This window comes from Haliotis rufescens, unplaced genomic scaffold (assembly GCF_023055435.1).
Source record: "Haliotis rufescens isolate VD_foot unplaced genomic scaffold, xgHalRufe1.0.p SCAF_2, whole genome shotgun sequence".
NCBI lineage: Eukaryota > Metazoa > Mollusca > Gastropoda > Lepetellida > Haliotidae > Haliotis > Haliotis rufescens.
The window spans coordinates 26,097,635-26,123,905 of record NW_025963890.1 but is presented as its reverse complement, the minus strand read 5'-3'; the positions used below and the strand labels follow the sequence as shown (position 1 = coordinate 26,123,905).

General features: G+C 43.4%; 1 protein-coding gene across 2 annotated transcripts in view; it reads right to left on the bottom strand.

The window, feature by feature from the left end:
• LOC124120534 (ubiquitin carboxyl-terminal hydrolase 24-like) overlaps nt 1–26,271 on the bottom strand; it is a 229,118-nt gene that overhangs the window by 197,261 nt on the left and 5,586 nt on the right. For both annotated transcript variants that reach the window (XM_048399798.1, XM_046483373.2), the window contains exons 3-7: nt 15,629–15,696; nt 15,042–15,185; nt 14,129–14,248; nt 4,325–4,360; nt 3,819–3,884 (exon numbers count right to left, since the gene is read on the bottom strand). In XM_048399798.1, the coding sequence (XP_048255755.1) occupies nt 3,819–3,884; nt 4,325–4,360; nt 14,129–14,248; nt 15,042–15,185; nt 15,629–15,696 (434 nt within the window). The remainder of the gene's footprint in view (nt 1–3,818; nt 3,885–4,324; nt 4,361–14,128; nt 14,249–15,041; nt 15,186–15,628; nt 15,697–26,271) is intronic.

The following is a 26,271-nucleotide window of genomic DNA, read 5'->3' as shown; positions in this document are numbered from 1 at the left end:
CCAAAATCTCTCCATCAAATGACAGCTGACATCACCAAAATCTCTCCATCAAATGACAGCTGACATCACCAAAATCTCTCCATCAAATGACAGCTGATATCACCAAAATCTCTCCATCAAATGACAGCTGATATCACCAAAATCTCTCCATCAAATGACAGCTGATATCACCAAAATCTCTCCATCAAGTGACAGCTGATATCACCAAAATCTCTCCATCAAGTGACAGCTGACATCACAAAAATCTCTCGATCAAATGACAGCTGACATCACCAAAATCTCTCCATCAAATGACAGCTGATATCACCAAAATCTCTCCATCAAATGACAGCTGATATCACCAAAATCTCTCGATCAAGTGACAGCTGATATCACCAAAATCTCTCCATCAAGTGACAGCTGATATCACCAAAATCTCTCCATCAAATGACAGCTGATATCACCAAAATCTCTCCATCAAGTGACAGCTGACATCACCAAAATGACTCCATCAAATGACAGCTGACATCGCCAAAATCTCTCCATCAAATGACAGCTGATGTCACCAAAATCTCTTCATCAAATGACAGCTGATATCACCAATATCTCTCCATCAAGTGACAGCTGACATCACCAAAATCTCTACATCAACAGACAGCTGATATCACCAAAATCTCTCGATCAACAGACAGCTGATATCACCAAAATCTCTCCATCAAGTGACAGCTGACATCACCAAAATCTCTCCTTCAAGTGATAGCTGACGTCACCAAAATCTCTACATCAAGAGACAGCCGACATCACCAAAATCTTTCCATCAAGTGACAGCTGACATCACAAAAATATCTCCATCAAGTGATAGCTGATGTCACCAAAATCTCTCCATCAACAGACAGCTGATATCACCAAAATCTCTCCATCAACAGACAGCTGATATCACCAAAATCTCTCCATCAAGAGACAGCAGACATCACCAACACATTCATCACAGACCCCCAATGATGTCTGAAACTGTATTTTGCATTCACGTAGTTACCTTAATAACAATGAACTTTGCACTTCATATTAAAGGGGCATCTGCGGTAGTGACTACTGCACTCTAGTGGGCGGAGCTTATACGAAAGATCTGACAGGTCAATATGACGTCATGATAATACACAAATTTCACTGGTTAATGAGTAAACGGATGACATCGTGTAAACACCCACCTTGGGGTTCTTGGGTTTCAAAACCTACCTGCCATGTAATCTTCACATCTTCCTAAAATGATACAGTGGAATGTCCACGATTTATCCAACACAGTCAAACACACAAATTCTAGTGCCCTATTCCCTGGACGAGAACGAAATACGTTTGTCGTGATGAATAAGAGCGGTGTAATTAAACAAAAAAACATAATATGTATCACGGCATCCAATCGTAATCCTGTGGTGTACGGTATATCTGCAGTTTATGAATAGTATTTCTCACAACACATATGGCAATCGGTGATTTTTTTCCGTTGTGTTCATCTTGTCTTCATTGGGAATCTGAATGACAACGATGGTGTAAAAAATCCCGGTAATGGTCAAAAATATTTTCAAGTAATGAAAGTATATTTCTGTCATTTCCGTCACATGTTTTCATTGCACATTGCCCAGTAGCAATGTGTTTTGGCGAAGTGACACTTGTCCGAAAGCTCCTCATGCCGAAGTCTTTGATCTGTGAAACTTGGTGAGTCCCAGTGACCCAGATTCCCTGTTGATTGGCATGCCAAGTGCCATTTGCATAAGGCCATCCATATTTTTTGCATGTGTTTCTCCCCTCAAACCTCATCTAACTAGAGAGCGAGCAGACGAAATAAAATATATTACTTATTTAAAAACTTATTTCAATAATTGTGTAAGTTATTTTTATGACATTTTAAAACAGGTTTGAACACTTTGTACCAGAATATAGTCTATGAATTAATTTATGATGTAGATCAAGTCGCTTTGCTTCGGAAACTAATTTTTAATAAACAACCGAAGAAAGATAAAGTTGACCTGGTTCTGTTATGATGGTGCAATGGTAGATCTAGTAGTATTTCTTTTATTTGATCCGTGCGCAATTTTCCACAGCGGCAGGAAAAATTGAGACCCTAAAACTTATATTATTTCACACCGGAATGGAGATAAAATACGGACAGCCTCACATATTTCGAAATGATGTTCAGATAAATATTTGTTCACATTAATTCTGTCATGCGCATGAACAATGTTTTCAACATTATTTTCACCAAGTTTAATCAGGTTGCTTGCTACATAGAACATCCTCTCTTGTAAACTACTTCGACATGAACACATGTTTGGTCTCGAAGCTCAAAGCAACAATGTTTCTCTCAGATGCCATTTTTCTCCATCCATGACGAGCATCTGTCATAATGTCAATGCCTCAACAATCTTCCTGATCAGTTAATTTTAACAATGTAACATACACAGCCTCATTCACAGCGTCATCGCAAAGATTCCTTCCAAATACCCACCACGTAATCAGGGTTACGACCTTGGGATAAATTAATAAATTTATTTGCATTTTTAAAAATGAAATGTTTTTGTGATTAATATTATTAAAAAACATCCTGTACATGGTACTTTTGGATTGCACTGCGGATTTCTTTATTACTTTCTAAACTTTTTGTTTTCCCCCGTTCTGACCACGGGATCTAGCAACCACGCCCCACGAGAACATCCAAGTTGATTGCTGCTTACAACCGTCAAGAACTTTGCAAGTACTCTTGTCTTCAATATGAGCAAGGAAACATTTTTATGTGATGTTTAATTTGAAGGAGAGTTGTTCGAGATGATCAGGGAGCCTTTGGTCATTTCCATTTTGACATTGGTGACATTATCATGGGGAAAGTTCCAATTCAAGATAACATGATTTCGACCGTCAACTCGAATCGAGAAGATGGCGCCTCTCTTCCCGCCCTTGCAAGTGCAACAGAAACTTTAACAAGTTCAGTGCAGACTCTTTGGATCAGTGAATCAGTAGAACCAGATAAAGCTGAATATGTATGTTCATACTTCTTTTGTCAACCATACGTGACACACGCATTGTCAAAGAGTTGGTCCGAGAATTTTATTTTCAATAACATTGTGGGAAATAATGAATAATTTTTTAATCTATCAATAAGGAAGGTTTATTTGCATTACAGGCCACCCTAAAGTACAAAAGTTTTTACATCATAGTTTTAGTTAACACATGAAGCTATACAGAATTAAATTTACAAAATTACTTATTAAGGGGAACAGTTCTAAAAACACTTGTGTTAAGAACTTGGTAAATGGCAATAACACATTAACTCTTTCAACACCATAGGCCGGTACACCGGCCAAGAAGCCTCAAGTCTCCCCCAGTCTGTAGTCATGTCAAAATAGTATATAATTTAATGAACCTGCCTGTCATGTCATATCATTCATTTATTAAATCTATCACATTTCACAATGTCTGAAATACGTATACCATTTCAATTTATCATTTCTTTCTATCTGTCTGATTTTTCGATTTTATAAAATTCTTTGAAATAATATTATTTTTTTTATAAGTCCATTAATTTGAGTCCATTAAATTCCTAGACATTCCAAAAGCATTTCAGCTGATTCAGATATGAAGTAGTGTACAAACGGATAACATGCTGTAAGCTCACTTGGACCTTTGGTCTTTGTGAAATTACATAAACAATCTCTGCTGATGTTAAGACTAATGAAAAGAGTTGAGGCAGATTGAGATGCTGACCACCACATCCCAAACGTTATGGCATCAGAAGAGGACAAGCTTGGCACCACGCCAACTGTCTACTCATAATCACATCCACCTACCGGAGCATCAAGGTCATCTCTTTCCAGGCACTTTTTGATCAGATCCAGACCACCCAAGTTTGCAAACTGAAATATCAAAAATACTGTTAGTGTTACAAATGTAAGCATGGCAATGGAAGCAATTAGCACTCACCATGTCAATTTATCGTATTGTATAGCAATTGTGCCATTATTCAGGTCTGAGACAAATCAGTCATCTTCTATCTTTCAAACATGGTTAGGTTATCATGTGTATGTAATAGATTCATTCATTTAAAAAGTAAAGACAAGCAAAGACCATGACAAAATATCACTAACTAACATTGCATTGACCTTTCAGCCATTACAGTAAAATATGTTTATAATGAACACGATAATAATGAACCGACTGATATTACAAACTTATTCCTTGGTCGCGGCAATTTGCTGTATATATTCTGTATATGTGCTTATAACGAACTACAGTTATAGTGAACTAAAATTAGTAGTCCCTTTGAGTTCGTTCTAACTGTAGTTTACTGTATTACCTTATTGATGAGGTGAGTGAGCCATCCATATGGATCCTGTAATAGAACAAGCAGTTCAGGCACAAGGCTAAAAGTATATCAAAGTTCTCATACATAGATATACTACACATGATATACATATCAAACATGAAAATACATCAAAGCTAATTCAAATTACATAGCACATGTGAATGAAAAAATATATATTTCTGGAATATACAGATTCAGTGTCAGTGACTGTAAACTGCTGTGCAAACACGAGCAGACAGCTTGAATGGCCAGCCTGAATTGGTAAAATCCCTCTATGCCCTCTACAGAGAGATCCCTCAGACAGTAGGTAGTGAAGATGCTGTCATCTAGTGCTATAGTGGATCCCAGGCCCCTGAATTTGTGTGAATTATGTGACTCACAAGGATCCAATCCTGCATGTCGGCATGCTAGTCAGATTGATGCCCCTAGTAAAAGAGTCATGTTGTTCTTCATGACCTTGACGTTTGTCCTCATGCATGCCTTGGTGACAGCAGTGATATTGTGCAAGTTCAATCTTTCCCCCACAGAGTTTGTTTTTAGGAGACAAGAAAATCCCATGCGGGCCATGTGAACTTATGCCCTGTCTAATGTTATCTGGGTTACATCCAGTGTGTGGATTTCCCCAATACCAGCTGCCATATGGGTAAAAATATACTTCTGCCAGCTCTGTCTGATTGTATGACTGTGATACCAGATGCTGTAGAACTTCCCAAAGTCCTGTGGCTGTTATCTGCAACCCTGTGCTTATATTCCTGGATCATGAGGTCACCAGCTATCAACGGCCCTAGCAGCAGTAACAAGTAGTCTGCTATGGACTGATGCATTTCCTTCATAAGATTTATCTTCCTTGTCTTTCAGTAGTCCATGGAAGAATCCATGGTGTCTTAAAGCACTCAAGTGGCAATCCTCGTGTCCTCATGATGGCTTGTGCTGCTCCAACAGAGAACCATCTGGCCATGAAACTCATTGATCTGGAAGGTGGTTTATGGGGATGAAATCCCACATCAGTTACATGTTGACCATGATCAAAGGTCACCTGTGTGACATCTAGAGCATGGACCTCACTACCATGAGCAGTTGTCACATTCAGATCATATGCATGAGGTCGAAACGTCTTACCTTGGTCCTCCAGATGAAAACTTTTCAGTACGGTGCCAACCTGTGCAACCTGGCCAGAACAGCATTAAAAGCACATATGTGACAATATTGCCATCTCACAAATGAGTCACGTCTGGAGATGTGTACACAGGCAGTTGATGATTGAACCTCGTTGCAAATAGGTCATAGGTCAATAGCTTATCTGTTGACACACTGATTCAACACTTCTGTATGTTGTTTCCACTCCATGGTCAACTGTTTCCAAGGACAAGTCAAACCTCAATGTTTGGTGAAACCCACGAGTGTATCATGCTGATACAAAAACAACAAGAAAACAGCATTATCACTATCCCCCTTCATGGGGCACATTAGAATTTTGTTTGTTCATATAGTAGAAAATATAAACTATAAACAAAAGTTCTATACAGCCTTAAGAAGAGATAGGCACTTGGGACACTTTATGACATTAGAAAAAATGCTTTAATGTGAAATTAATATCTGGACAAAATAACTTCATAAGTATCTCTTAGATAAGTTAACTTTAGTAGTTTCAAAGAAAACCTGTCCCCACTGCAGACACTAAGCACCAAGAAAAACAAGCATGAAATACTAATATTCACCTACAATATGACATGTCCGTTGTGTGCAAGCCATTAGCCCCCGTGAACTATGTTCACTGGACCTTTTTGTAAATGGTAACTGCAAGCACTAAAAAAGTTATTACTGGTGGTTTTTGTCATCTGCAGTTTATGTTAGAATACATAACTGTTTTTGTAATGAGTTAAACAAGGTGTACTGCGAAGTACAGCACCAATCATCTGTTGATCTGAGTAGTAGAATGCTACAGCACTGGCATGATCAGTACGGTAAACAACAAGTCCAGCGTAGCTCCAAGACAGTGAGATGCAGAGTGAATGAGTTGTCATTTACTGCACATTAAAGAAATCTTCAAGTTTCAGTTGTTTCACTCAGATCACAGTTGAAATCCCCAGTAACTAGGACATGTTCACATTTATGCTGCTGGAAGAGATCCTGAAGTTTCTGCGGTAAGTGAATGTGACAAACGTGTCCATGACACTTTTGGAGGTATATACACACAAGCTATGCAGAACTTGCCAACAAGAAAGGAAATGTATTCAATACTGCGAGATGACATTACATCACATAGCTGGACGCTGTCCTTGAAACTTGTTGAAACATACACAGCAATATCATGTGTAGTGTCTCCTGGATAGACTTGATATCTTTGTCTCTTTCACTGTAATCATTGATAGTTTCTGTGAAACACAAAATATAAACCACATCGACAAACTTTTCATTCTTCACATCTTCGAAATGAGACACTTGAGTCCATCACCATGACTGTTCGCTACAGGGTGTGTCCAGGTGAACGGTCTTTCATCTAGTCATTTCATCAAATTCTTTTTTGTTTACTACAATTTTGTGTTCATCAAAACCTACAAGTTTTAGGCCTTTCCTTGATTTGACCCTAACTGAGCATTGTATACACTTGACCAGGCTGGACTTTAAATTTACTTCCTTGTGTTATTGTCATGTTCCCAATCATCTGCTCTTGGGGCTACCTTGAGACTAGTGGATACCCACTGCGAGGAAGGATGGTTGCTTCAGGCGGCACTGTTCATGTTACCGGCATGCACTGTGAGGAAGTAGGCTGGTTCGGGTGACACTGTTCATGTAACCGGCATGTACTGAATAAGTAGGCTGGTTCAGGTATCCCTGTTCATGTTACTGGTACCCACTGCGAGGAGGTAGGCTGGTTCAGGGTGCCCCTGTTCATGTTACCACTACCAACTGCGAGGAAGTAGGCTGGTTCGGGTGCCACTGTTCATGTTACCACTACCCACTGCGAGGAAGTAGGCTGGTTCAGGGTGCCCCTGTTCATGTTACCACTACCCACTGCGAGGAAGTAGGCTGGTTCAGGGTGCCCCTGTTCATGTTACCGGTACCCACTGCGAGGAAGTAGGCTGGTTCAGGGTGCCTCTGTTCATGTTACCGGTACCCACTGCGAGGAAGTAGGCTGGTTCAGGGTGCCCCTGTACATGTTACCGGTACCCACTGCGAGGAAGTAGGCTGGTTCAGGGTGCCCCTGTTCATGTTACCGGTACCCACTGCGAGGAAGTAGGCTGGTTCAGGGTGCCTCTGTTCATGTTACCGGTACCCACTGCGAGGAAGTAGGCTGGTTCAGGGTGCCCCTGTACATGTTACCGGTACCCACTGCGAGGAAGTAGGCTGGTTCAGGGTGCCCCTGTTCATGTTACCGGCATGCACTACGAGGAAGTAGGCTGGTTCAAGTGCCACTGTTCATGTTACCACTACCCACTGTGAGGAAGTAGGCTGGTTCAGGTGCCACTGTTCATGTTACCGGCATGCACTGTGAGGAAGTAGGCTGGTTCAAGTGCCACTGTTCATGTTACCACTACCCACTGCGAGGAAGTAGGCTGGTTCAGGGTGCCCCTGTTCATGTTACCACTACCCACTGTGAGGAAGTAGGCTGGTTTAGGGTGCCCCTGTTCATGTTACCGGTACCCACTGCGAGGAAGTAGGCTGGTTCAGGGTGCCTCTGTTCATGTTACCGGTACCCACTGCGAGGAAGTAGGCTGGTTCAGGGTGCCCCTGTACATGTTACCGGTACCCACTGCGAGGAAGTAGGCTGGTTCAGGGTGCCCCTGTTCATGTTACCGGCATGCACTGCGAGGAAGTAGGCTGGTTCAAGTGCCACTGTTCATGTTACCACTACCCACTGTGAGGAAGTAGGCTGGTTCAGGTGCCACTGTTCAAGTTACCGGCATGCACTGTGAGGAAGTAGGCTAGTTCAGGTGACATTGCTCATGTTACCACTACCCACTGTGAGGAAGTAGGCTGGTTCAGGTGCCACTGTTCATGTTACCGGCATGCACTGTGAGGAAGTAGGCTGCTTCAGGTGCCACTGTTCATGTTACTGGCATGCACTGCGATGAAATAGGTTGGTTCGGGTGCCACTTGTAACTTGTGTTTTCACAATAATTCACAATACACCTTGTCCATGTTCCTTTGTCAAGTGGTATAGATCTCAATTCGGTAATGATGGTAATGGTTCTGAGACAACCCTGCGTAGATGTTTTTTTAGAATGTGTAAACAGTTTCCGAGTTATGCTCTTGCCTAGGAAACATTCTTAAAAACTCCCAAAGTATAAAAAGGCACCAGTTCACCACTCGACCTATTTTTGTGTCAAAATTGGTGAAGAAATACAGCACGTTTTTCAAGATCTACTCCTGAAACGAGTACTACCACGATATTCAGTCTAAGTCAAAGTCCTTGCCATGGAAACACGAAAATTAGTAAAATCTAAATATTTTTTTCTCCTTAAAGCATTCATTGCTTACCATATGACAACAAAGACAGCGCTCAGCGATTGTCTTGTGTGAAAAAAAGATGTTTCTGTTTTCAACTCCTGCTTTTTTGCATGGCCCATTGCCGCTGTCATGTGACCTTGATGAAAAGTCACCTTCTCACATCACTGCCTGTCGCCGAAGAAACTATCTTTTGAGGTTTCTGAAGCCAAAGCGGGGAGGTAAGTCTGCAATGGGTGGGTCCTCAGACATAGTAATGCAGAGTAAGTATACAAATGTAAAAAATACTTAGATTTTACTAAATTTTGTGCTTAATCTGCATTACTTCTAATGCATCTGTATCGGACGGTTTGGAGGCGGGAAACCTTCAGAAATACAAAACCTCTATAATTCATACCCCAAAACGACACGTTTGTCAATAATCCGTGAGGCAGAATAAGCATAGAAAAAATGCCAGAACGGTAGGGTTACTTCAATCTTGTTTACAGAAGGAACATAAGAATTAAGGGTAACACCCTGTACGCACTTGGTAATAAAGGATGATAGCAAAAGCTAAAATCTTTACCTACTGTGTCACTGCGCCAAAGCTTGATAAAAAAGCTTGTCTTTATTTCTTCCACATACGACCTGCACGAGAAGTAGACTGGCTCCGTATAGGGCGAGTTCATTCTTTGCGTCGAGGGTGGGTTACCTGCTGGGCTACTACCAGAGGGCCAAAACTTTGCATGCCCTCAACGTCTTCAAGAGCCAAGAGCAAAAATAATGACTAGCGAAAACTGTGTCGGACCTCCAAAAACATCCTTCCATGATCGTTTTAATAGAACAGTTACTTTTTAACTTTTTTTGCATGTAACTCGCTCACCCGTACCGCAGTGGCTAATGCCAAGAGAAACATTGTTTTCTTGGTGAGGTCATAAATGAGGATGAGTAGAGGGGCTCAAAGGGGGTCCGAAGCAGGGGGACAGATTTTGGCCTTCTGATCCTCAAGCCTAGATGAGCGTAATAAGGCCCTTAGTTCCGGGACCTTGGTCATTTTACGATTCTCTGAAACGGCCAACACTGTGTTAAGTGCTACCAAATATGCAGTAATGGTGCTACCTTTCAAGTGTTTCTTGGTACGCAAATGTAGGAGGCATTCGGCTATGATCTGTGGTGACACTGTCATAGGGTCTTGATTTTTTGTTTTGGAAAAAGTTTCAAATGATCAACACTTATCATCGTATAACCCTCTGGAAGAGGGACGATGAGCTAAAGCCATAGCCTTAGCTGCCCGTGCCGAATAGCCCTTTGCACTTAATGCTTTTTTAAGACGAATCAAGCGTGCAGACAAAACCTGTCTGGAACAAGTGGTGGTAAAGTGTATGCTTTTAGCCCTTCCCAAGGGATGCTGAATGCATCCACTGCCAACGTCTGCGAATCAGGTAACAGGAGACATGTCATAAGTTGTTGGTTTTGGCAAGTAGCAAACAGGTCGATGTCTGGTTCCGAACCTCTGAAGCACCAAATGAAATGCTTCTGTGTGAAGTTTCCACTCAGTTGGTGCCACCCTGTCTGTTCGGGATAAGGCATCGGCCAATATGTTCCGACAACCGGGGATGTGCTGAACTATGAATTGTAGTTCCCGCAGATCCACTAGATGAAAGAACCTGAATGTTGCAGAAGAGAGTGGAAGTGCCTTGTCCCCTGATTGTGCAGGCACCACACCACAGTGCTGTTGTCTGTGGATATTGTGAGTTGGGGGAACTGTAGTTGATTCTGCCAATGTGAGATGGCCAGAATAAGCACTACCAACTCAAAATTGTTTATGTGCCACTTTTGATAAGCGCCAGACCACAATATATATATATATATATATATATATATATATATATATATATATATATATACAGTGTCTGCTCTGGCTTAAATTTTCTTTGGGTCACTTGGACCCATTCATCATTAAATTAGGGGTCCCAAACAAAAATGGAGGGGTCCAATTTATAGCATCATAACATAAACAACAGAATACAGTGGTTGTGAAAAATCAGACATCTTTTTCGCAACTGCAAAATATCAACAAACAGGCAAAGTGAGAGAAAGGTTCACATCAGGGCACATCCTGCTCTCATGACCAAGAGGTTTACATTAAGGGACGAACAATTTCTTAAAATGGAAATTTGATACTAATGAATATTTTAACAAAAAATTATCCATGTTAATGTCCAACTTAATTAGTATATGATCTACCAATGATTTGAAGTTTATGGATTCAGTCAAGTTCAATGGTTGTTCTGATGCTACTGTACTGAGTAGTGAGTTCATGTCATAACTGTGACAATTACATCAATGAGCCATGACATAATTGGCATATCAAACGTTTTTTAGTAAGAGTGTGTTCAGGATCCAGCATTTCCTTGATAAATCTAGTCAACATACTTCAGGTGCTCTAAATGTTTAAACATGTCAGTTACACTGATAACTGTTCTGGCAAAATGTGTTTTGCAATTCTTAATATAACTAATATAGAATGAGTTATAAACAGCTGGATAAGTCTGTTGTAAAATAACTTAATATTCAGAGCAGAGGTCCGGAAAATTTAAAATCCCAATCGGACATTTGCATTTAGGCCACGCCCCCTTCAAATAGCGTATTTTAGTACGACTTTTCACACACATTACAAGTTAACGTATTCATAATATGATGAATTATGAATTGTTTCAATTTAAATTGTTTAATTCACCGGACAATTAATAACAAATAATATCATTTTAGATTTACATGGAAAACATACGTTTGTTTCTGTTATAATATCGATCTGTTAACGTAGTGAACGGTCTAATTAATATTCATGAGTTATATTCATGAGTCTGCTCAAGTGTACGCCTTGTAACATTTGGATCGAGACTATTATCCCATATTTGGTTATCACGTGACCTCACGGGAAAAGGTTTTTTTTAAACTAAAGATTTTTTTAAAAACAAGACAGATAATTTAATCACAAATACTAAAATATCGTTGATAGCAATAGTTATTTGAATACTTTTTTCATCTGTACTTAATTATTGACCATAAAAAAATTGGATATCGATCGTCCGAGAAAGCAAAATGGCAGTCAATCAAGATTCAATATACGACTAGCTACGGAAAACAATAAAATCTGCAAATCCTCATTGTATGTCAACCAAGTGAAAGTTGTTAGCTACGACTTACAAAATGATCGTCCAGACTTTGAGGGTTTGGCAGATCCGCTCGACTGATCTGCATCGGTCGACTGGCTATCGTCACGCTTTCGCTTCTTGTCTGAGGTTACGTATCGTAGCATTGTGAGGATAATGAGGTACATCGATGATGCAAGGTATTAATGTACAGTTGTAAACACCTTTCACTCAAATTAACAAGATGTTCTCAGTAATTAATCCTCGATTAATCAGTGTCAACTCAGTTTATTGCCTATTACAGTGATTGACCGATTGGACTATCATGTAGGTACGATGTATTTACAGCAATCAAAACAAACAAAGCTTGTCAGTGTAGTTAATCTTCATTGTGTTGCATCTGCAGACAGAAACTGCTCAGTCCTAACTGTTGATCATGTCCGGTCAAAATTTAAGAATGTCCGGACAATACTTTTTAAAATGTCCGGTAAGCAATATTTTAAAACGGACATTTGAGATTCCCAATCGGACATGTCCGGCGCATATGACGGTTTCCAGACCCCTGATTCAGAGTCTGCTAGATAAAAACAACGCTTACATTCAAGTGTTCGCATTTATGCTTTATCATATACAGTATCGGGATATCGGTAAGTCTTGTAATCCACACACCATGTCGACTGTTTACTTATGCAAATCTAAGCACAATATATTTCATCGCATGATCAAATACAGGACTCGTTGCGCTATGTCACGGTTACTTGCAAGTATACACACATTATTTTTTTATAGTTTCTGGGATGTTTTTGAAGGGGAATAACCCCTACCTCCATTCGAAATTGATTAGAAAAGAACCCATTTGTCCAGACGAAGTCCCTTGACCCAACCTCGGTCATATGCATACTGATGTCCAATCCAAAACAGGAAGTGATGTAAACCATATAATCCACACAGCCTTACTGCGGTAAGATTCGCTAATGACAGGTAGAAATCTAGTTTGTTTACCAAACTCGGTAAAGAAAATCAGCATTGGTCAATCCTAATTTATGTGTCATAAAAGTTGAACAAAGAACAACAAACATTTTGCGTATGCCATACTTAATAAATATGTAAGCGTGCGCCATTATGATCCGTCATAAATTAACTACTGCGATAATATAGCGTACCACCCTACACGGTCATTTGATCTCGTGGATGACTGTTACCACGTTCTGAAGTATACTCTTGATGTGCCTGGCTATTTTCAGTTTGACACGAGGTTGTGATGTTTTTGACCAATCAACAAGCTAAAAGAATTACGAATGTATCCGAGCGGCTAAATATAAGGCATCTGATTGGCTGAAGCAAACCTACGGACCATAGCGAACATTAATATATGCAAAACCGAAAATAGATATAGGCCATGAAACCGGAGAGAATAATGAAACAGGTTTGGTTCAGCAAAAAGAAGTTTTAATCAACATGCTTCGCTGTTTTTTTTGGCAACAAATACCTTTACGCAAAGATGCACGGCTTTGATTTCAATAACAGTGGCCATTTGATATCAAATTCCAAAATTAATAATGGTCCAGTCACTGCGTCCACGAGACCCACACATATTACACAGGTGCGTTCAAACTATTGCGGCACTATTCACATGTTCCCAATTCATGTAAGCAAAATACTAAAAGAACAAGCAAAGTTCATGAACATCACAGGTTTCCCGTGTGTCTTGGTGCCATTGACGGAACTAATTTCATCAGATCATGAGTCAGAATAAGTGATCAGGAAGTACTTTCACAGTATAAACACACAGTGTTTTTGACACTGACTATAACAGTTTGGATGCAGTGGCAAAGTAACCTAGTTTAACCCATGACACATGCATTTTAAATGAGAGTCACCTACACGGGCACAGTGGCTATCCCTGTTAAGGCTGGTTACTGACACCGTATTTGTACCTCCTCCTGGCCCACACTCACACTACAACAGGTAGGATGTTTCCTTGCCTTTGTAAGTGTATCCCAAAAAGCATAAAAGTCGTTATCAATAATTTTGCAATGACAAAGATTATTTTTATGAAAAAGCAGTCTTAAATTGTTTTTGTTTTTTCCCAAAATCTACTTCAGACCTGTTTATACATGATCCGCCCACATACTGAACTAACTTTAATGCCAAGTTCAGCTGTCCAAGTTCCACACAGCTGGCAGTGAGTGGACATGGTGATAGAGAGTACCTTGAAATTGCTGGCCGGGGACACAGCTGCTGGTTGACCACCTTCAAACTTCTCTTCCCAGCCAGTGCGGTCTCTTCGGTTACGATTTTTCAGCTCAAACTCAGTTTCACTGTTGAATGCCTGAAGGAAAGGAATTGGTTACACGGTAGTTATGTATCAGACACGAACAAGAACATTTCATATCAGTTACTGCAATGTAAATCTCAATTCATCATCATGACCACAATTAAATATGAAATTATGTGCTGCTTCTTCTTATCATTATCATTGTCATTACAAATAAATATTTATATATGAAGTATACACCAGTTTCCATGAACTAGACTAGAAAGCATTTTGTTTTTCAAAACAATGTCTGGTGCCAATATTGAAATTCTGATTTTGATCCATAATGACATTTGTATGCACTAAGGAGCATGCTTAAACTCAATTTGTCAAGTTTTTTTTGTTTTGTTTTTTGTTTAACGCTGTACTCAGCAATATTCCAGCTATGTGATGGTGGTCTGTAAATAATCAAGTCTCGACCAAACAATCAAGTGATTGCTATCAGGAGCATCGTTCTATGCAATTAGGATACGATGGCATGCATTAAGACAGCAAGTCAGACTACCTGATCCCGTTAGTTGCCTCTTACGACAAGCATGGGTTGCTGAAGATCAACTTTAACCAGATCTTCACAGGGGAATTTCTCAAGTGATCTTGGGGCATAACAAGTCAGGATGTGGTCTCATGCCTCACATCATAGTCACATGGCCTTCAGGTGAAGGGTGCTACACAGCAGCAACATTAGCACCACCTCTGGCCTATACAAATGAGTTATTCAGTCAAAAATGTACTTGATAAGGTTTTGTTTACTGCACGGAACATAATTAGGCTCAGGACCTTTCAGCCACGTCTTGTATTCAACACTCACCAAATTGAGCGCTTCCAGCAGCCCGACTGGCACAGGGTCATGTTGCAGCCGTGCCACCACCAGGTCAGTAAGCAATAGCAGCATGTCAAATATGCCCTCCTGGATCTCACTGCCCCACTTGTGTACTGCCGCAGATGTCAGGAGCTGCCAAGTGAACAAAAACACTGATGCATTCCCAAACTGAGACATTATACCTCATCACTGTTCACAACAGATACAGTTGTCATGAACAAGCCTACCATATTTAACGTTTAAACCACAAATTGTTTGCAGTATCCATAATTATGATCATTATTTGTTAATTGGGTATTTCGCACGACTGAAATACCACTTTATGATGAACATGGAACTATTTTCAGTCTGGCTCAATGACATGGGCTTCAGACACAAATCACTGAGAAAATACAAACATGATGAACAGAAGATTTCTTTCTTTTTGTCATATTATAACATGTTTGTCTCACCTTGTGACCTAATAAAGTTGCTATTTTCCTGAATGGCACATTTCTACAGTAAGTTAACTGGAAGTATCTACTGCAAAAGGGCATACATGATGATAACAGAAAATAATTCAACAAACTCATTACCTTCTGAAAGGCTTCTGGCATACACCTGTCCATGAATCGCTTACAGTGTTCATCACTTTCACAAAGTCCTGAAACAGCAAGAAAAACAACACTTAGTTACCATGCTTACTTGACCTTGCTTGGAATAATATTACTGACACAGAAGACAAGGAAAGAAAGGATTTGGCAATGGTAATGCCTGAATTTTCTTAAAAAAAAGAAAAGAAAAGAATTTTGACTTGTAAGGTAATGAAGTTGACATAATTCTTATATAAGTCCTGAATCTGAAACCTATTCTATGCCGGTGTTCCTATCTACATCATCTACGATTGAAGTAAATGCATAGGATAGGATAAACATGATAAAGAAATATAATCTAAGGGACAAAGTGGACCATCAATATGTTGCACAGGTAACTGCAGGGCATTGCTCTGTGTCAACTCTGCAATACTGTAAACAAACTGTAGTCTTTAAATCATGATACTTACCGGTATCTCTTATGGAAATGTCAGCGTCTGATCCTCAATTATTAGGACAAGACATTCAAAGATAATAGGTACTAGCCAATAATCTAGCATTCTAGACTTTGAACATAATATGATTGTCACCAAAAGATACATAAGTGCCAGCTTCCTCAGTTTGGCAATTTCACAGATGTTTAGAGAGAAAATAATTGAGAGAATTTAGTAAAATCCTAGATGTTTTTTATACTTATATACTTATCCTGCATTACTCTTTAATGCATCTACTGCTTGTTCTTGACAGTCAGAAATAGGTGTGTGAGTTTTTTTGTTTGTTTGTTTGTTGTTTAACGCTGCACTCACAGATATTCCAGCTATATCATGGCGGTCCGTAAATAATCGAGTCTGGACCAGACAATCCAGTGATTGACATCATGAGCATCGATCCACACAATTGAGATACGATGACATGCATCAATCAAGTCAACCAAGTCCTGGTTCGCCCCGCTTATGTTTCTAGGTTTGCCAGTACCATACCCGTGCTCATGGGTTTCACCAAAGTGGTACACCTCAATCACTTCGGGCTTTCCTCCCACATTAAGCTTACATGCTGTGAAACAACTACAATAATGTTAAATGCGGCGTTAAACCCAACTCACTCACTTGCTGAAGAAGAAGTTGTTTCAACTTGCTGTGTGGCTAACCCTATCACACACCTCCACTGTCATGGTTCCCACTATTTTTCTTCCGAAAAATTCCCTGACATTTCCCTGATATTTCCAGAGACTTTAGAACTTTTCCAGACTGCATTACACGGCCTCCATTATAACAACTGTGAGTGGTGTTTTAACTTTATTATATAAACAGCTTTAAAATAGACCAATGGAAACGTCTTTTTTTAGATATTTCTGTACAAAAGAGTGTTATGTTTGGTTTAAGGAAAACTAAGTCACCAAGTAATTATCCTCCCCTTAAGGCCATCCATCTGCCACCATTTAAAGAGTTCAAACTACAAATTAACTCCATCAATCATTGCCTAATCAAAACAAGTATTACAATTTTTGAAAATGGACTTCAGGACTAGGATCTCACAACTTTAGAAACATGAACATGAACTAATTAGTAACATTATAATAAAGTAAATACCATCACTACTTTCAATGCAACATTCATGCACAGCATTTCTCAAACTAACCATTCAAATATACATCTGCACTTTCAAAAGGTCACCAGGGAATAGATAATTATAACCACAACTGAAGTCACCCTAAGTTTTTCCAATGATTTATCTAACACTGATACACTTTTCATTAACAAAAAGCTTTATAGAATCCTAATTGCATTATTTTGTTTGTTCTTGAACAGTAGAACTTTATGAGATTTGAAATTTTACATTCAAATTTATTTCTGAAATTCAAATGGTAAACTAATACCAAGGCAATGTAATATTTTACTCAAAATATTTTAAATTTAGAATTTAGTTAGCTCTGGAGGTAAGGGGCGCAAATCCCTATCATCCACATTGACCTTGACCTTGATATAGTAAAATTTGACAAATACCTCTTTTTCAAACGAATAAACTCCATTGCTTAAATTTGAGTGGCTGCTACAACCATTAAATAATAGAGAGTATGAGTTCCAAGAGCAAAAAAATCCCTGATAAATCCCTGATTTTGAAGTTTTTATTGAATTCCCTGATATTTCCCTGACTGGAAATTTTTCCAACACATTTCCAGGTTTTCCAGGTTTTCCAGTGGCAGTGGGAACCATGACTGTCATCACTTTACTGCTAGACCGGAACATCTGAAGGCATCGTGGGGAGGCAGCTCTGCAACTGGGCCACTTTAGACACAGTAATGCAGGATAAGTATAAAAATATAAATAACTAGGATTTTACTAGATTTTTTAACTTATCCTGCATTACTCCTCAATGCATCTTTATCCGACGGTACGGTGGAGCGCATATCTTCAAAAGTGATCTTCAATAGAATTCTCAAAAGAACTCCAGCCAATCAGCAAAGGCAATTTCCGGCACTGAGTGACCATTACTGTTGACAGGGAGGGAGAGAGTTAGGTATTGATGTAGTCACAGAAGTTAAATGAAATTAAAATCTAGAACTGACATACCGAGCCAATCGTGTGTAGCATGCAGCCTCCTAATCCTGGGTGACACGCACCGGTGAGGTCGCAAGGCCGGCTCTGGACATGTGGAAACGCCAATGGCATCTTGTGGTAAACCTGTTGGGCCACAGCTGTGTACCCCTTCCACATCTCGCAGGTAGTGGCTGGCGAAGGCAGTTTCTGATCGTCAGAAACAACCTTCCATAATGGCGAGTATGGAACAGTTGCTGTGAAGCACCATGGTGGAAGTGACTGCCCAGATTTCATGCAAGTTACTCAATGAGGATCCAATCCCATGGCCTCACAGGCCTGAAGAATGAAGGCGCAAAGCCATAGGCTGTCATGTTACCGCTGACTTAAACCTGTGATGTCACTGAAAATGGTATAAAGAGGTGGCTCCATTGTCTCCAACAGTACATGGAGCATAGAATAAAGCAGCGCAGCGCCCTCAGTAACAGTAACAGTTCCTGTTCATCCTCGGCCCCCACTATCGAAAAAAGGAGTGGGATTAGGAAGGATCTGTCAGGCTGTCCTTGGAGTTGATTCATGGCTATTAAGTCCAAGCACAGTCCAAGATGAACAGCTCCATGCGCTCCCCGCTCTAAGTGGACATGTCTAGAGCGTTTACTTCGCTTACTCGTGCTGCTGTGGCTAGAGCCAAAAGGAAGACAGTCTTTTTGGTGAGGTTATAGAACCATGATAATTGGACTTGTTCAAAGGGTGCAGCTTTCAGTACGGTAAGGGCCACATTCAGATCCCATGCTTGGGGTCGAAACTTGGCCTTTTGGTAAAGCTTGCAGTTGTGGAATCTTCGTCATTTTCCGATCTTCCGAAACTGCCATGACAGTTGAAGACCACAAAGTAAGTCATTAGACAATGCTTGTGGCGCCAAAACAGTAGAAATTCATCCAAGAATTGAGGAGACGCAGAGGTAGAATACTGGTGTTTTTTCTTGAAAAATATCTCAAACAAGCGCCACTTGTCGTGATACAGACCCCTGGTAGACGGTCTATGCGCTAAAGTAATTGCCTTCTCCGCTCTAACCGAATAGCCATTGGCACTTTTATGCTCTTTGTAGATGGACCTTGCATGTAGACGTAGCCTGTCTGGAGCCTGATGGGGCCATTTGCTGTGGGGGCCAGTCTGAAAGTTCATGAAGGTTGGTGGCAGTTACCTCCCTGAGATCCAAGAACCAGCCACCAAGACGTGATCGAAGTCAGTTTGAGGCTCTGGGTCGATTTGATTTTCTAAAGCTCATTGGGAAAGAGCACTGGCGGGGGAAAAGCGTACGCTTTCAGGGGACACTGAAGGCAGTGACCACCCAAGCCTGTGGGTCTGGTACCTGTGATGTGAAGGTTCCGACTTGGTAGTTCTGGCTGGTGGCAAACAGGTTGATGGTGGGGTGGCTGACAAGAGGAAGGTGTCCAGATGGAGTTTCCACGCTGTGGGAGTTACTTGTCCGGTCTGAAGAAGGCATCCACAAGGACGTTGCAACAACCGAGGATGTGTTGGACCTGAAACTGGACTTCCAGCTGATCGACTAGGTGGAAACATCCGAATGTTTGAGTGGGAGTGGGTCATGCCCTGACTTGCGAAGGCACCATACGATGGTTATGTTTTCAGTGGATATGGTGATCAGAGTGCACTGGAGTTTCTGTTTCCAGTGAGAGAGAGCCTGTATGAGCACCTATAGTTGTGGATGTGCCACTGTTGTTGAGCAGCGGACCACAGCCCCCGAGGCGACTTGACCCTACAGATGTGCTCCCCATTCTTGAAAACAGGCAGCAAGGAAAAGGTGTAACAAGGTTGTAAGCTCTGTCAAGGAGACACCATCTAAGACATTTGATTCCACCATCGGAGGTGTGGTTTGAGACAGTACGAGAGGACGATGGAAACTGACTGATCCTGGCTCCTGATGTAGGGAGCAAGGAACATCTGTATGGGGTGCAGTTGAAGGCTCCCTCTGGAGATCAGATCCTGCGCTAACGTGACCTAGGAGTACCTGCCACTGGCGCAGAGTGCTGGGAATAGGTCTCGGTTGGTTTGGAAAAGGCTTCCGATGAATTGGAGATTGAACAAAAGCAAGAGATTTCTGCATGTTGACGATCCATCCTAATTGATGTAGGAGACGTTGTGTGAAGGCCCTGTGATGGAGGAGTGTGTCCGTGTCCTGGTGGTTCAGGAGGCAGTTGTCTATGTATGCCTCGAATTGGACATTCCTTAGATGGAGGAAGATGGCTATCAGCTTGGTGATGCTTGTAAATAGCCACAGGGCCAAGGAAATTCCAAATGGGATTACTGCCCATTGATAAAGAAACGGAGGAATTTCCTGTTGCTGGTTTGGATTGGTACATGTAAGTATGTGTCCTGGATGTCCAGGCTGATATGAGAGAGTCGTGAGCTTGTATCTTAGAACTGAGCAGCCTGAGTATGGTTATCCAGAAGTACGGTGGACATGCTAGGTTGGACTTGTTGAATGTGGCCAAATTGTGTATCATGCGGAATTTGTCTAAATCCTTCTTGGGGAAAAGGAATATTGGCAAATAGGAGCCTATTTAGGCTGGGGAGTGGATAATCTCTATGGCCTCCTTGGCCAGCAGTGTGTCGGTATTGGAGCGCAGGAGCTGCTGTTGCGTAGGGGGGTGAGCTTCTACTATGGGTAACGACGTCGGGGTGGGTCGTCTCTTAGAGTGAGCTGAAACCCTCGCACAGAATGTTTACGATGTATGGGTCCCCCAAGATTTCCCAATTTCGCCAGTATTGCCCTAGTCTCCCACCCACAGGGCTCTCGACAATGGGAATGACTGGGGGAGGGAGGTCCTAGTCGTTGGTGTCTGCCATATCAGTGCTTTGCCTTGCGGTCACTGCTCCCACCATGGGAACTGTCACGTCGAGGATTGTAGGATCCAGAGGATTTCCTCTTACACTGGCTTCTGCTGCGAAACGTGGAATCTCACGTCTGTGTGGATTAAGTGAGTTCCATCTGGGCTTATAGTTGCCTGACCTGGAGGATTTAAAGGAGGCGGAGTGAGAAATGTGTGTCAGGGCCTTGAAGGGCAGTCTCATCTCTGGCAAAGCTCGATAACCGAGCTTGGGTGTTAGTCACTTGACCATTAAAGAGGGAGGTGGATGACCAGGGTTGGCGCAACAGATCCCTCTTGAATTCAGAGAGAGCCAGGTAGCCCAGTCAGCGAGTGGTGGTAATCTGTGCGCATAGGGTTCCTCATATAATCAATCTGGCGCTGTTGGTACGACAAAACAGTAGTAAGATGGTACAGGCGGTTAGGATTATCCTCTAAGAGGTCTTGCATGATGGCTCTGGAGGTGGAAGCCATGACAGAGAGTGGTTTTAGGAGTGCCGAAGACTTACCTTAGCACTCGGTATGTACCATAAAGAAATAGCGCATGTCTTCTTATCATCATTACTGTGGCAGAAGGTACCCGATATACAGTGCAATCTAGCCATATCTGGCACAATTAGGGGTATTGCATTACAAGTTTAGTAAAATCTAAATATTTTTTACATTTGTATACTTATCCTGCATTACTCCGTATTGCATTTACTGCTGTCTTTTGACAGAGAGACGAACTGTGTGAGATCCAGCTGCTGAAGAAAGTTGTCCCAACCAGCTCAGGAGGCAGCGCCCTCTCACAGTCGGCACGTAACCCGGAAGTCATGACGTCACATCAAAACACATAACTGCTTTAAACATAACATCTGAAACTTCGTGGGGAGGTAGCGTAGCGAAAGGGAGGGCACTTAGACTTCGTAATGCAGGATAAGTATACAAATGTAAAAAATATTTAGATTTTACTAATTTTTTTAACTTATCCCGCATTACTCCGTATTGCATCTTTATCAGACGGCATGGCCGGTGGGCATACCTTCAGATGTGATCCATAATAAACCCTCGTCAAGGTCCGATGAATCCGCACCGCATACAAGTGATGACCAGAACATCTACGACCATTCCTGTCTTCAGGAAACAAGAGTCGATGCAAAAACGAAACGCCCGAATAGGTAACCGAAATACAATGAGGCGGGTAGCCAAAAAATAGAACTTACCCAAGAACGAAAGCAAAACGCAGTAGAGCCCTCTAATCTGAGGTGATAAACACCAGAGAGTTCCACGGGACCCGCTCGGGGTATCGAAGAATCAGCAGCGTCGGCGGCAATATCTACGACCAATCCAAAGAGCGAATGTGAAACGCAGGAGAGCCCTCTAGGCTGGAGGCAAGGAACACCGGTGAGGTCGACGGGCACCGCTCAGGTATCAGAGAAGCAGCGGCAACGAGAGTTGATGCAAAAAGTAAAACCCGGATAGGTGACAGAAATAGAATGAGGCGGGTAAACCAAAACTAAAACTGACCTAAGAGCGAATGCGGAACGCAAGAGAGCCGTCTTGTCTGGGGTGATAAACACCAGAGAGGTCGACGGGTCCCGCTCAGGGTATCGGAGAATCAGTGGCGTCGGTGATAGATGACCTGTTGGGCTACAACCAGGGACCAAAACTGTGAACGCCGGCGACATCTTTCAAGGCTACATCACGGAAGTAGTGGTTGGCTAAGGCGGTGTCCGATCGCCAAGAACAGGCTTCCCTGAACGACTGGATGGAACAGTATACCGTGAAGAGCCATTGTAAATACGATCGCCCTGATCTCGTGTCGGTTGATAGCCTTGGGGGGGAGGGTCCAATCCAGCAGCTTCATAAGCTTTAAGGATGACTACCCGGAGCCAGAGGGAAAAGTATTCCGGTTGACCAACGACCGCAACGAAGGGGAGACCGGCAGAAAAAAGGTGTTTCCTAGACTTGCGGCAGGCTTTTAGATCATCGTAGAACAACCTTCAGTGCCCTTACTGGGCATAATGACGCTCCTCCTCATTCTCGGCACCCACAATGGACGAGGGGAGAGGGGATAAAGATTGATCTATCAGGCTGTCCTGGGAGTTGAGTCTTTACGCTGAAGTCCCAGGACGGTCCATGATGAACGGCGCCCTGGGTACCGCATTCATACCGGACACAGGAGACGTCGAGGGTGTGCTGTACATGGACTCGAGCGGGAGTAGCCAAAACCAGTAGACACACCGTCTGCTTCCTTAGGTCGTAGAAGGAAGACGAGGGGAGTGGTTCGAAGGACGTTTGAGACCACATTCAGATCCAACATAGGCGGTGGGAACTGGTCTTCAAGACTGAACAAGCGCAGCCAGGCCTGTAGATCGGGAATTTTCGTCATTCTCCGATCGTCCGGGATGGCAAGAACGGAGTTGATGGCGACCAGGTATGTGGAGATGGTAGAGCCCTTCAACCGACAGGTGCTGCGCAAGTACAGAAGGAACTGATCCAGGAATTGCAGTGACCCTGTCATCGGATCCTGGTGTTTGTCTGAACAAAATGCCTGGAACGAGCATCATTTATCAGCATACAGTCCCCGTGTAGATGGACGTTGGGCTGAAGCAATAGCCTTGGTCACTCTAGCCGAATAGCCCTTGGCTCATGGGGCTTCTGCAGATGTGACAGGCGTGCAGACGAAACCATGCTGTTATTAGGGTGTGGCAACCCACTGTGTGGATGGAGCAGAAGGTTGGACCACACCGGAAGTTCCAGGGGTAGTCTCTGGCTATGTTTCGGAGGTCGATAAACCAACTTCTGGCTGGCCAACAAGGCGAGACCAAACTCAAGGTCAGGTGCAGAGTGGCCTGGATCTCTGAAGAACCGGGGGAGGGAGAACCCGGAGTCGGAAAAGCGTACGCGAGTAATCCTGCTCAGGAACAGCTGAAGGCGCCGACTGCCACAGCGGCCGTATCCGGCACTGGTGGAATGCAAGACGACAGCTGGCATCTTTCAGAGATGTGGCAAACATATCTATGTTTGGGGAGTCGACTGTTTGACATAGTCTGGCCAGAGGCGCCGGAGACGTGAGGCGTCGGAGAGCTCGAGGCGCCCGGTGTGACGTAGGCGTCAGAAGCGTCGGAGGCGCCGGGAGCACCGGAGGCGTCAGAAAAGCCGTAGAGCTTGAGGCGCCGGGAACGCCGGAGATGTTGATTCTCAGGGGCGTCGGTGGAATTGCTAGCGCCGGGAGTGTGGCGAGTACAAACACCACACTATGGTGACGTTGTCAGTGGACATGATCAACAGGGCGTGACCGAGAATTCACTGCCAGCAAGTGACGTCCTGGATAAGCCTTTATCTCGAGGCTGGTGCTGTGCTAATGGTGTTGATCTCCGGATCACAGTTGGTCACAATCCATCATCTGTGCATGGATGGACTGCGACAGGCGCCCGGTTGAGTGGTTGCACCAAGCATACAGGTAAACATGTAAGCCAATCTGTAGAAATACATTGCACCTCTTGCCATGGTAAGTGGACCTAATTCTGGTCGGAGTTGTAGACAGTCCGAGTATTTGACACGTGACATGTAAATCACTCTGCGCAGTAGCCGAGAAAGCCGCATTGGAGTCGGAACTGAGGTGCAAACTCAACACACAGACAATCCTCAATGAACTGTGTGATAGACGAACAAGTGGTGTACCCAAGATTTGCGAAAAACGCGGAAGCACCGGGGGCGTCATGGAAAACCCGGGGAGCGCCGAAAAGAGTCTCTTTCAGGAACGCTGGCGCTAGGGCAGGGTAGAACAGCGTTGGTGTCGGCGATGTCGACGAAGTAGACTCTTTCTTAGTGGATGTCGTCGTCGAATCTGATACAGGCGCTGTTCACAAGACGCTCTGTTTCGATGGAAACCCGCAGGTCATCTCTCCGGAACCATAGCGCTTTAAACGACGGGATTAAGGATAACGTCTCAGTGGGCAAGTTGAATCAGACCAACTGTCTATTGGTGGAAAAGATTCAACCCAGGAAGTAGAACGATAGTCACGATCACAAAGACCGACGGGAGAGTAGCGACAGGAGCGGCGATAGTTTCACCATGCTTCTCCGTGTGACGAGCTATGAGACGTCAGTAATAGAAGTAGATGGCAGTGGCGCCGTGGAGGCGATTGCCGATGGTGCCCCTTATGCCGAAGCAGAAGATCGGATGAGATACTCAGCTTGTTGATCTGTGCTTGTTAAAGCTTGTTGGTCTGGGCGCCGAAGGTCTTGAGGCGGCGGATACATCATAGGCGCCAGACCTCTTGAGGCGCCGGAAACAACAGAGGCGCCAGGAGCGCCATAACTCTGGAGGCGCCGGAGTAGTCAGAGGCGCCAGAGGTGCCGTAACCCTAGAGGCGCCGGAGTAGTCAGAGGCGCCAGAGGTGCCAGAGGCGCCGGGAGCGCCGGAGTAGTCAGAGGCGCCGTAACTCTAGAGGCGCTGGAGACGCGTTAACTCTAGAGGCACCAGAGGCGCCGGAGACATCAGAGGCACAGGGAGCGCCGTAACTCTGGAGGCCCCGGAGTAGTCAGAGGCGACAGAGACATCAGAGGCGCCGAAGATCTTGAGGCGCCGGAGACATCAGAGGTGCCGAGAGCGCCGGGGCTCTCTAGGCGCTGGGAGCGCCGTAACTCTAGAGGCACCGGAGGCGCCGTAACCATAGAGGCGCCGGAGTAGTCAGAGGCGCCAGAGGTGCCAGGAGCGCCGGAGTAGTCAGAGGCGCCAGAGGCGCCGTAACTCAAGAGGCGCTGGAGATGCCGTAACTCTAGAGACGCCAGAGGCGCCGGAGACACCAGAGGCGCAGGGAGCGCCGTAACTCTAGAGGCGCCGGGAGCGCTGGAGACGCTGTAACTCGAGAGGCGCCAGAGGCGCCGGAGCTCTTGAGGCGCAGGAGTAGTCAGCGTTGTCGACGAAGATGGTGACAGGAAACCCGTTACGGGCAATGCTGAAGACGATTGTAAGGGTGGTGTAGGAGACCGTGAACGGTCGGATGTCATGCCATGGGAGGCAGACTCTACGTTGGGAGCGCCGGAGCCGCCGGTGGTGTTGGTATAGCACTGCGAAGCTCGGCTGAGCACTGCTGCTGTCAACGTAGATGGGGGTCGACGAGCACGTTGAGCGAGGTGTGTCCTGGATACTCGTATGAGCTGAAGGATCACAGCGACGTACAGGGCGTCGTACAATCACGGCAGAAGGGGCGGCCCCGACCAGATTTGT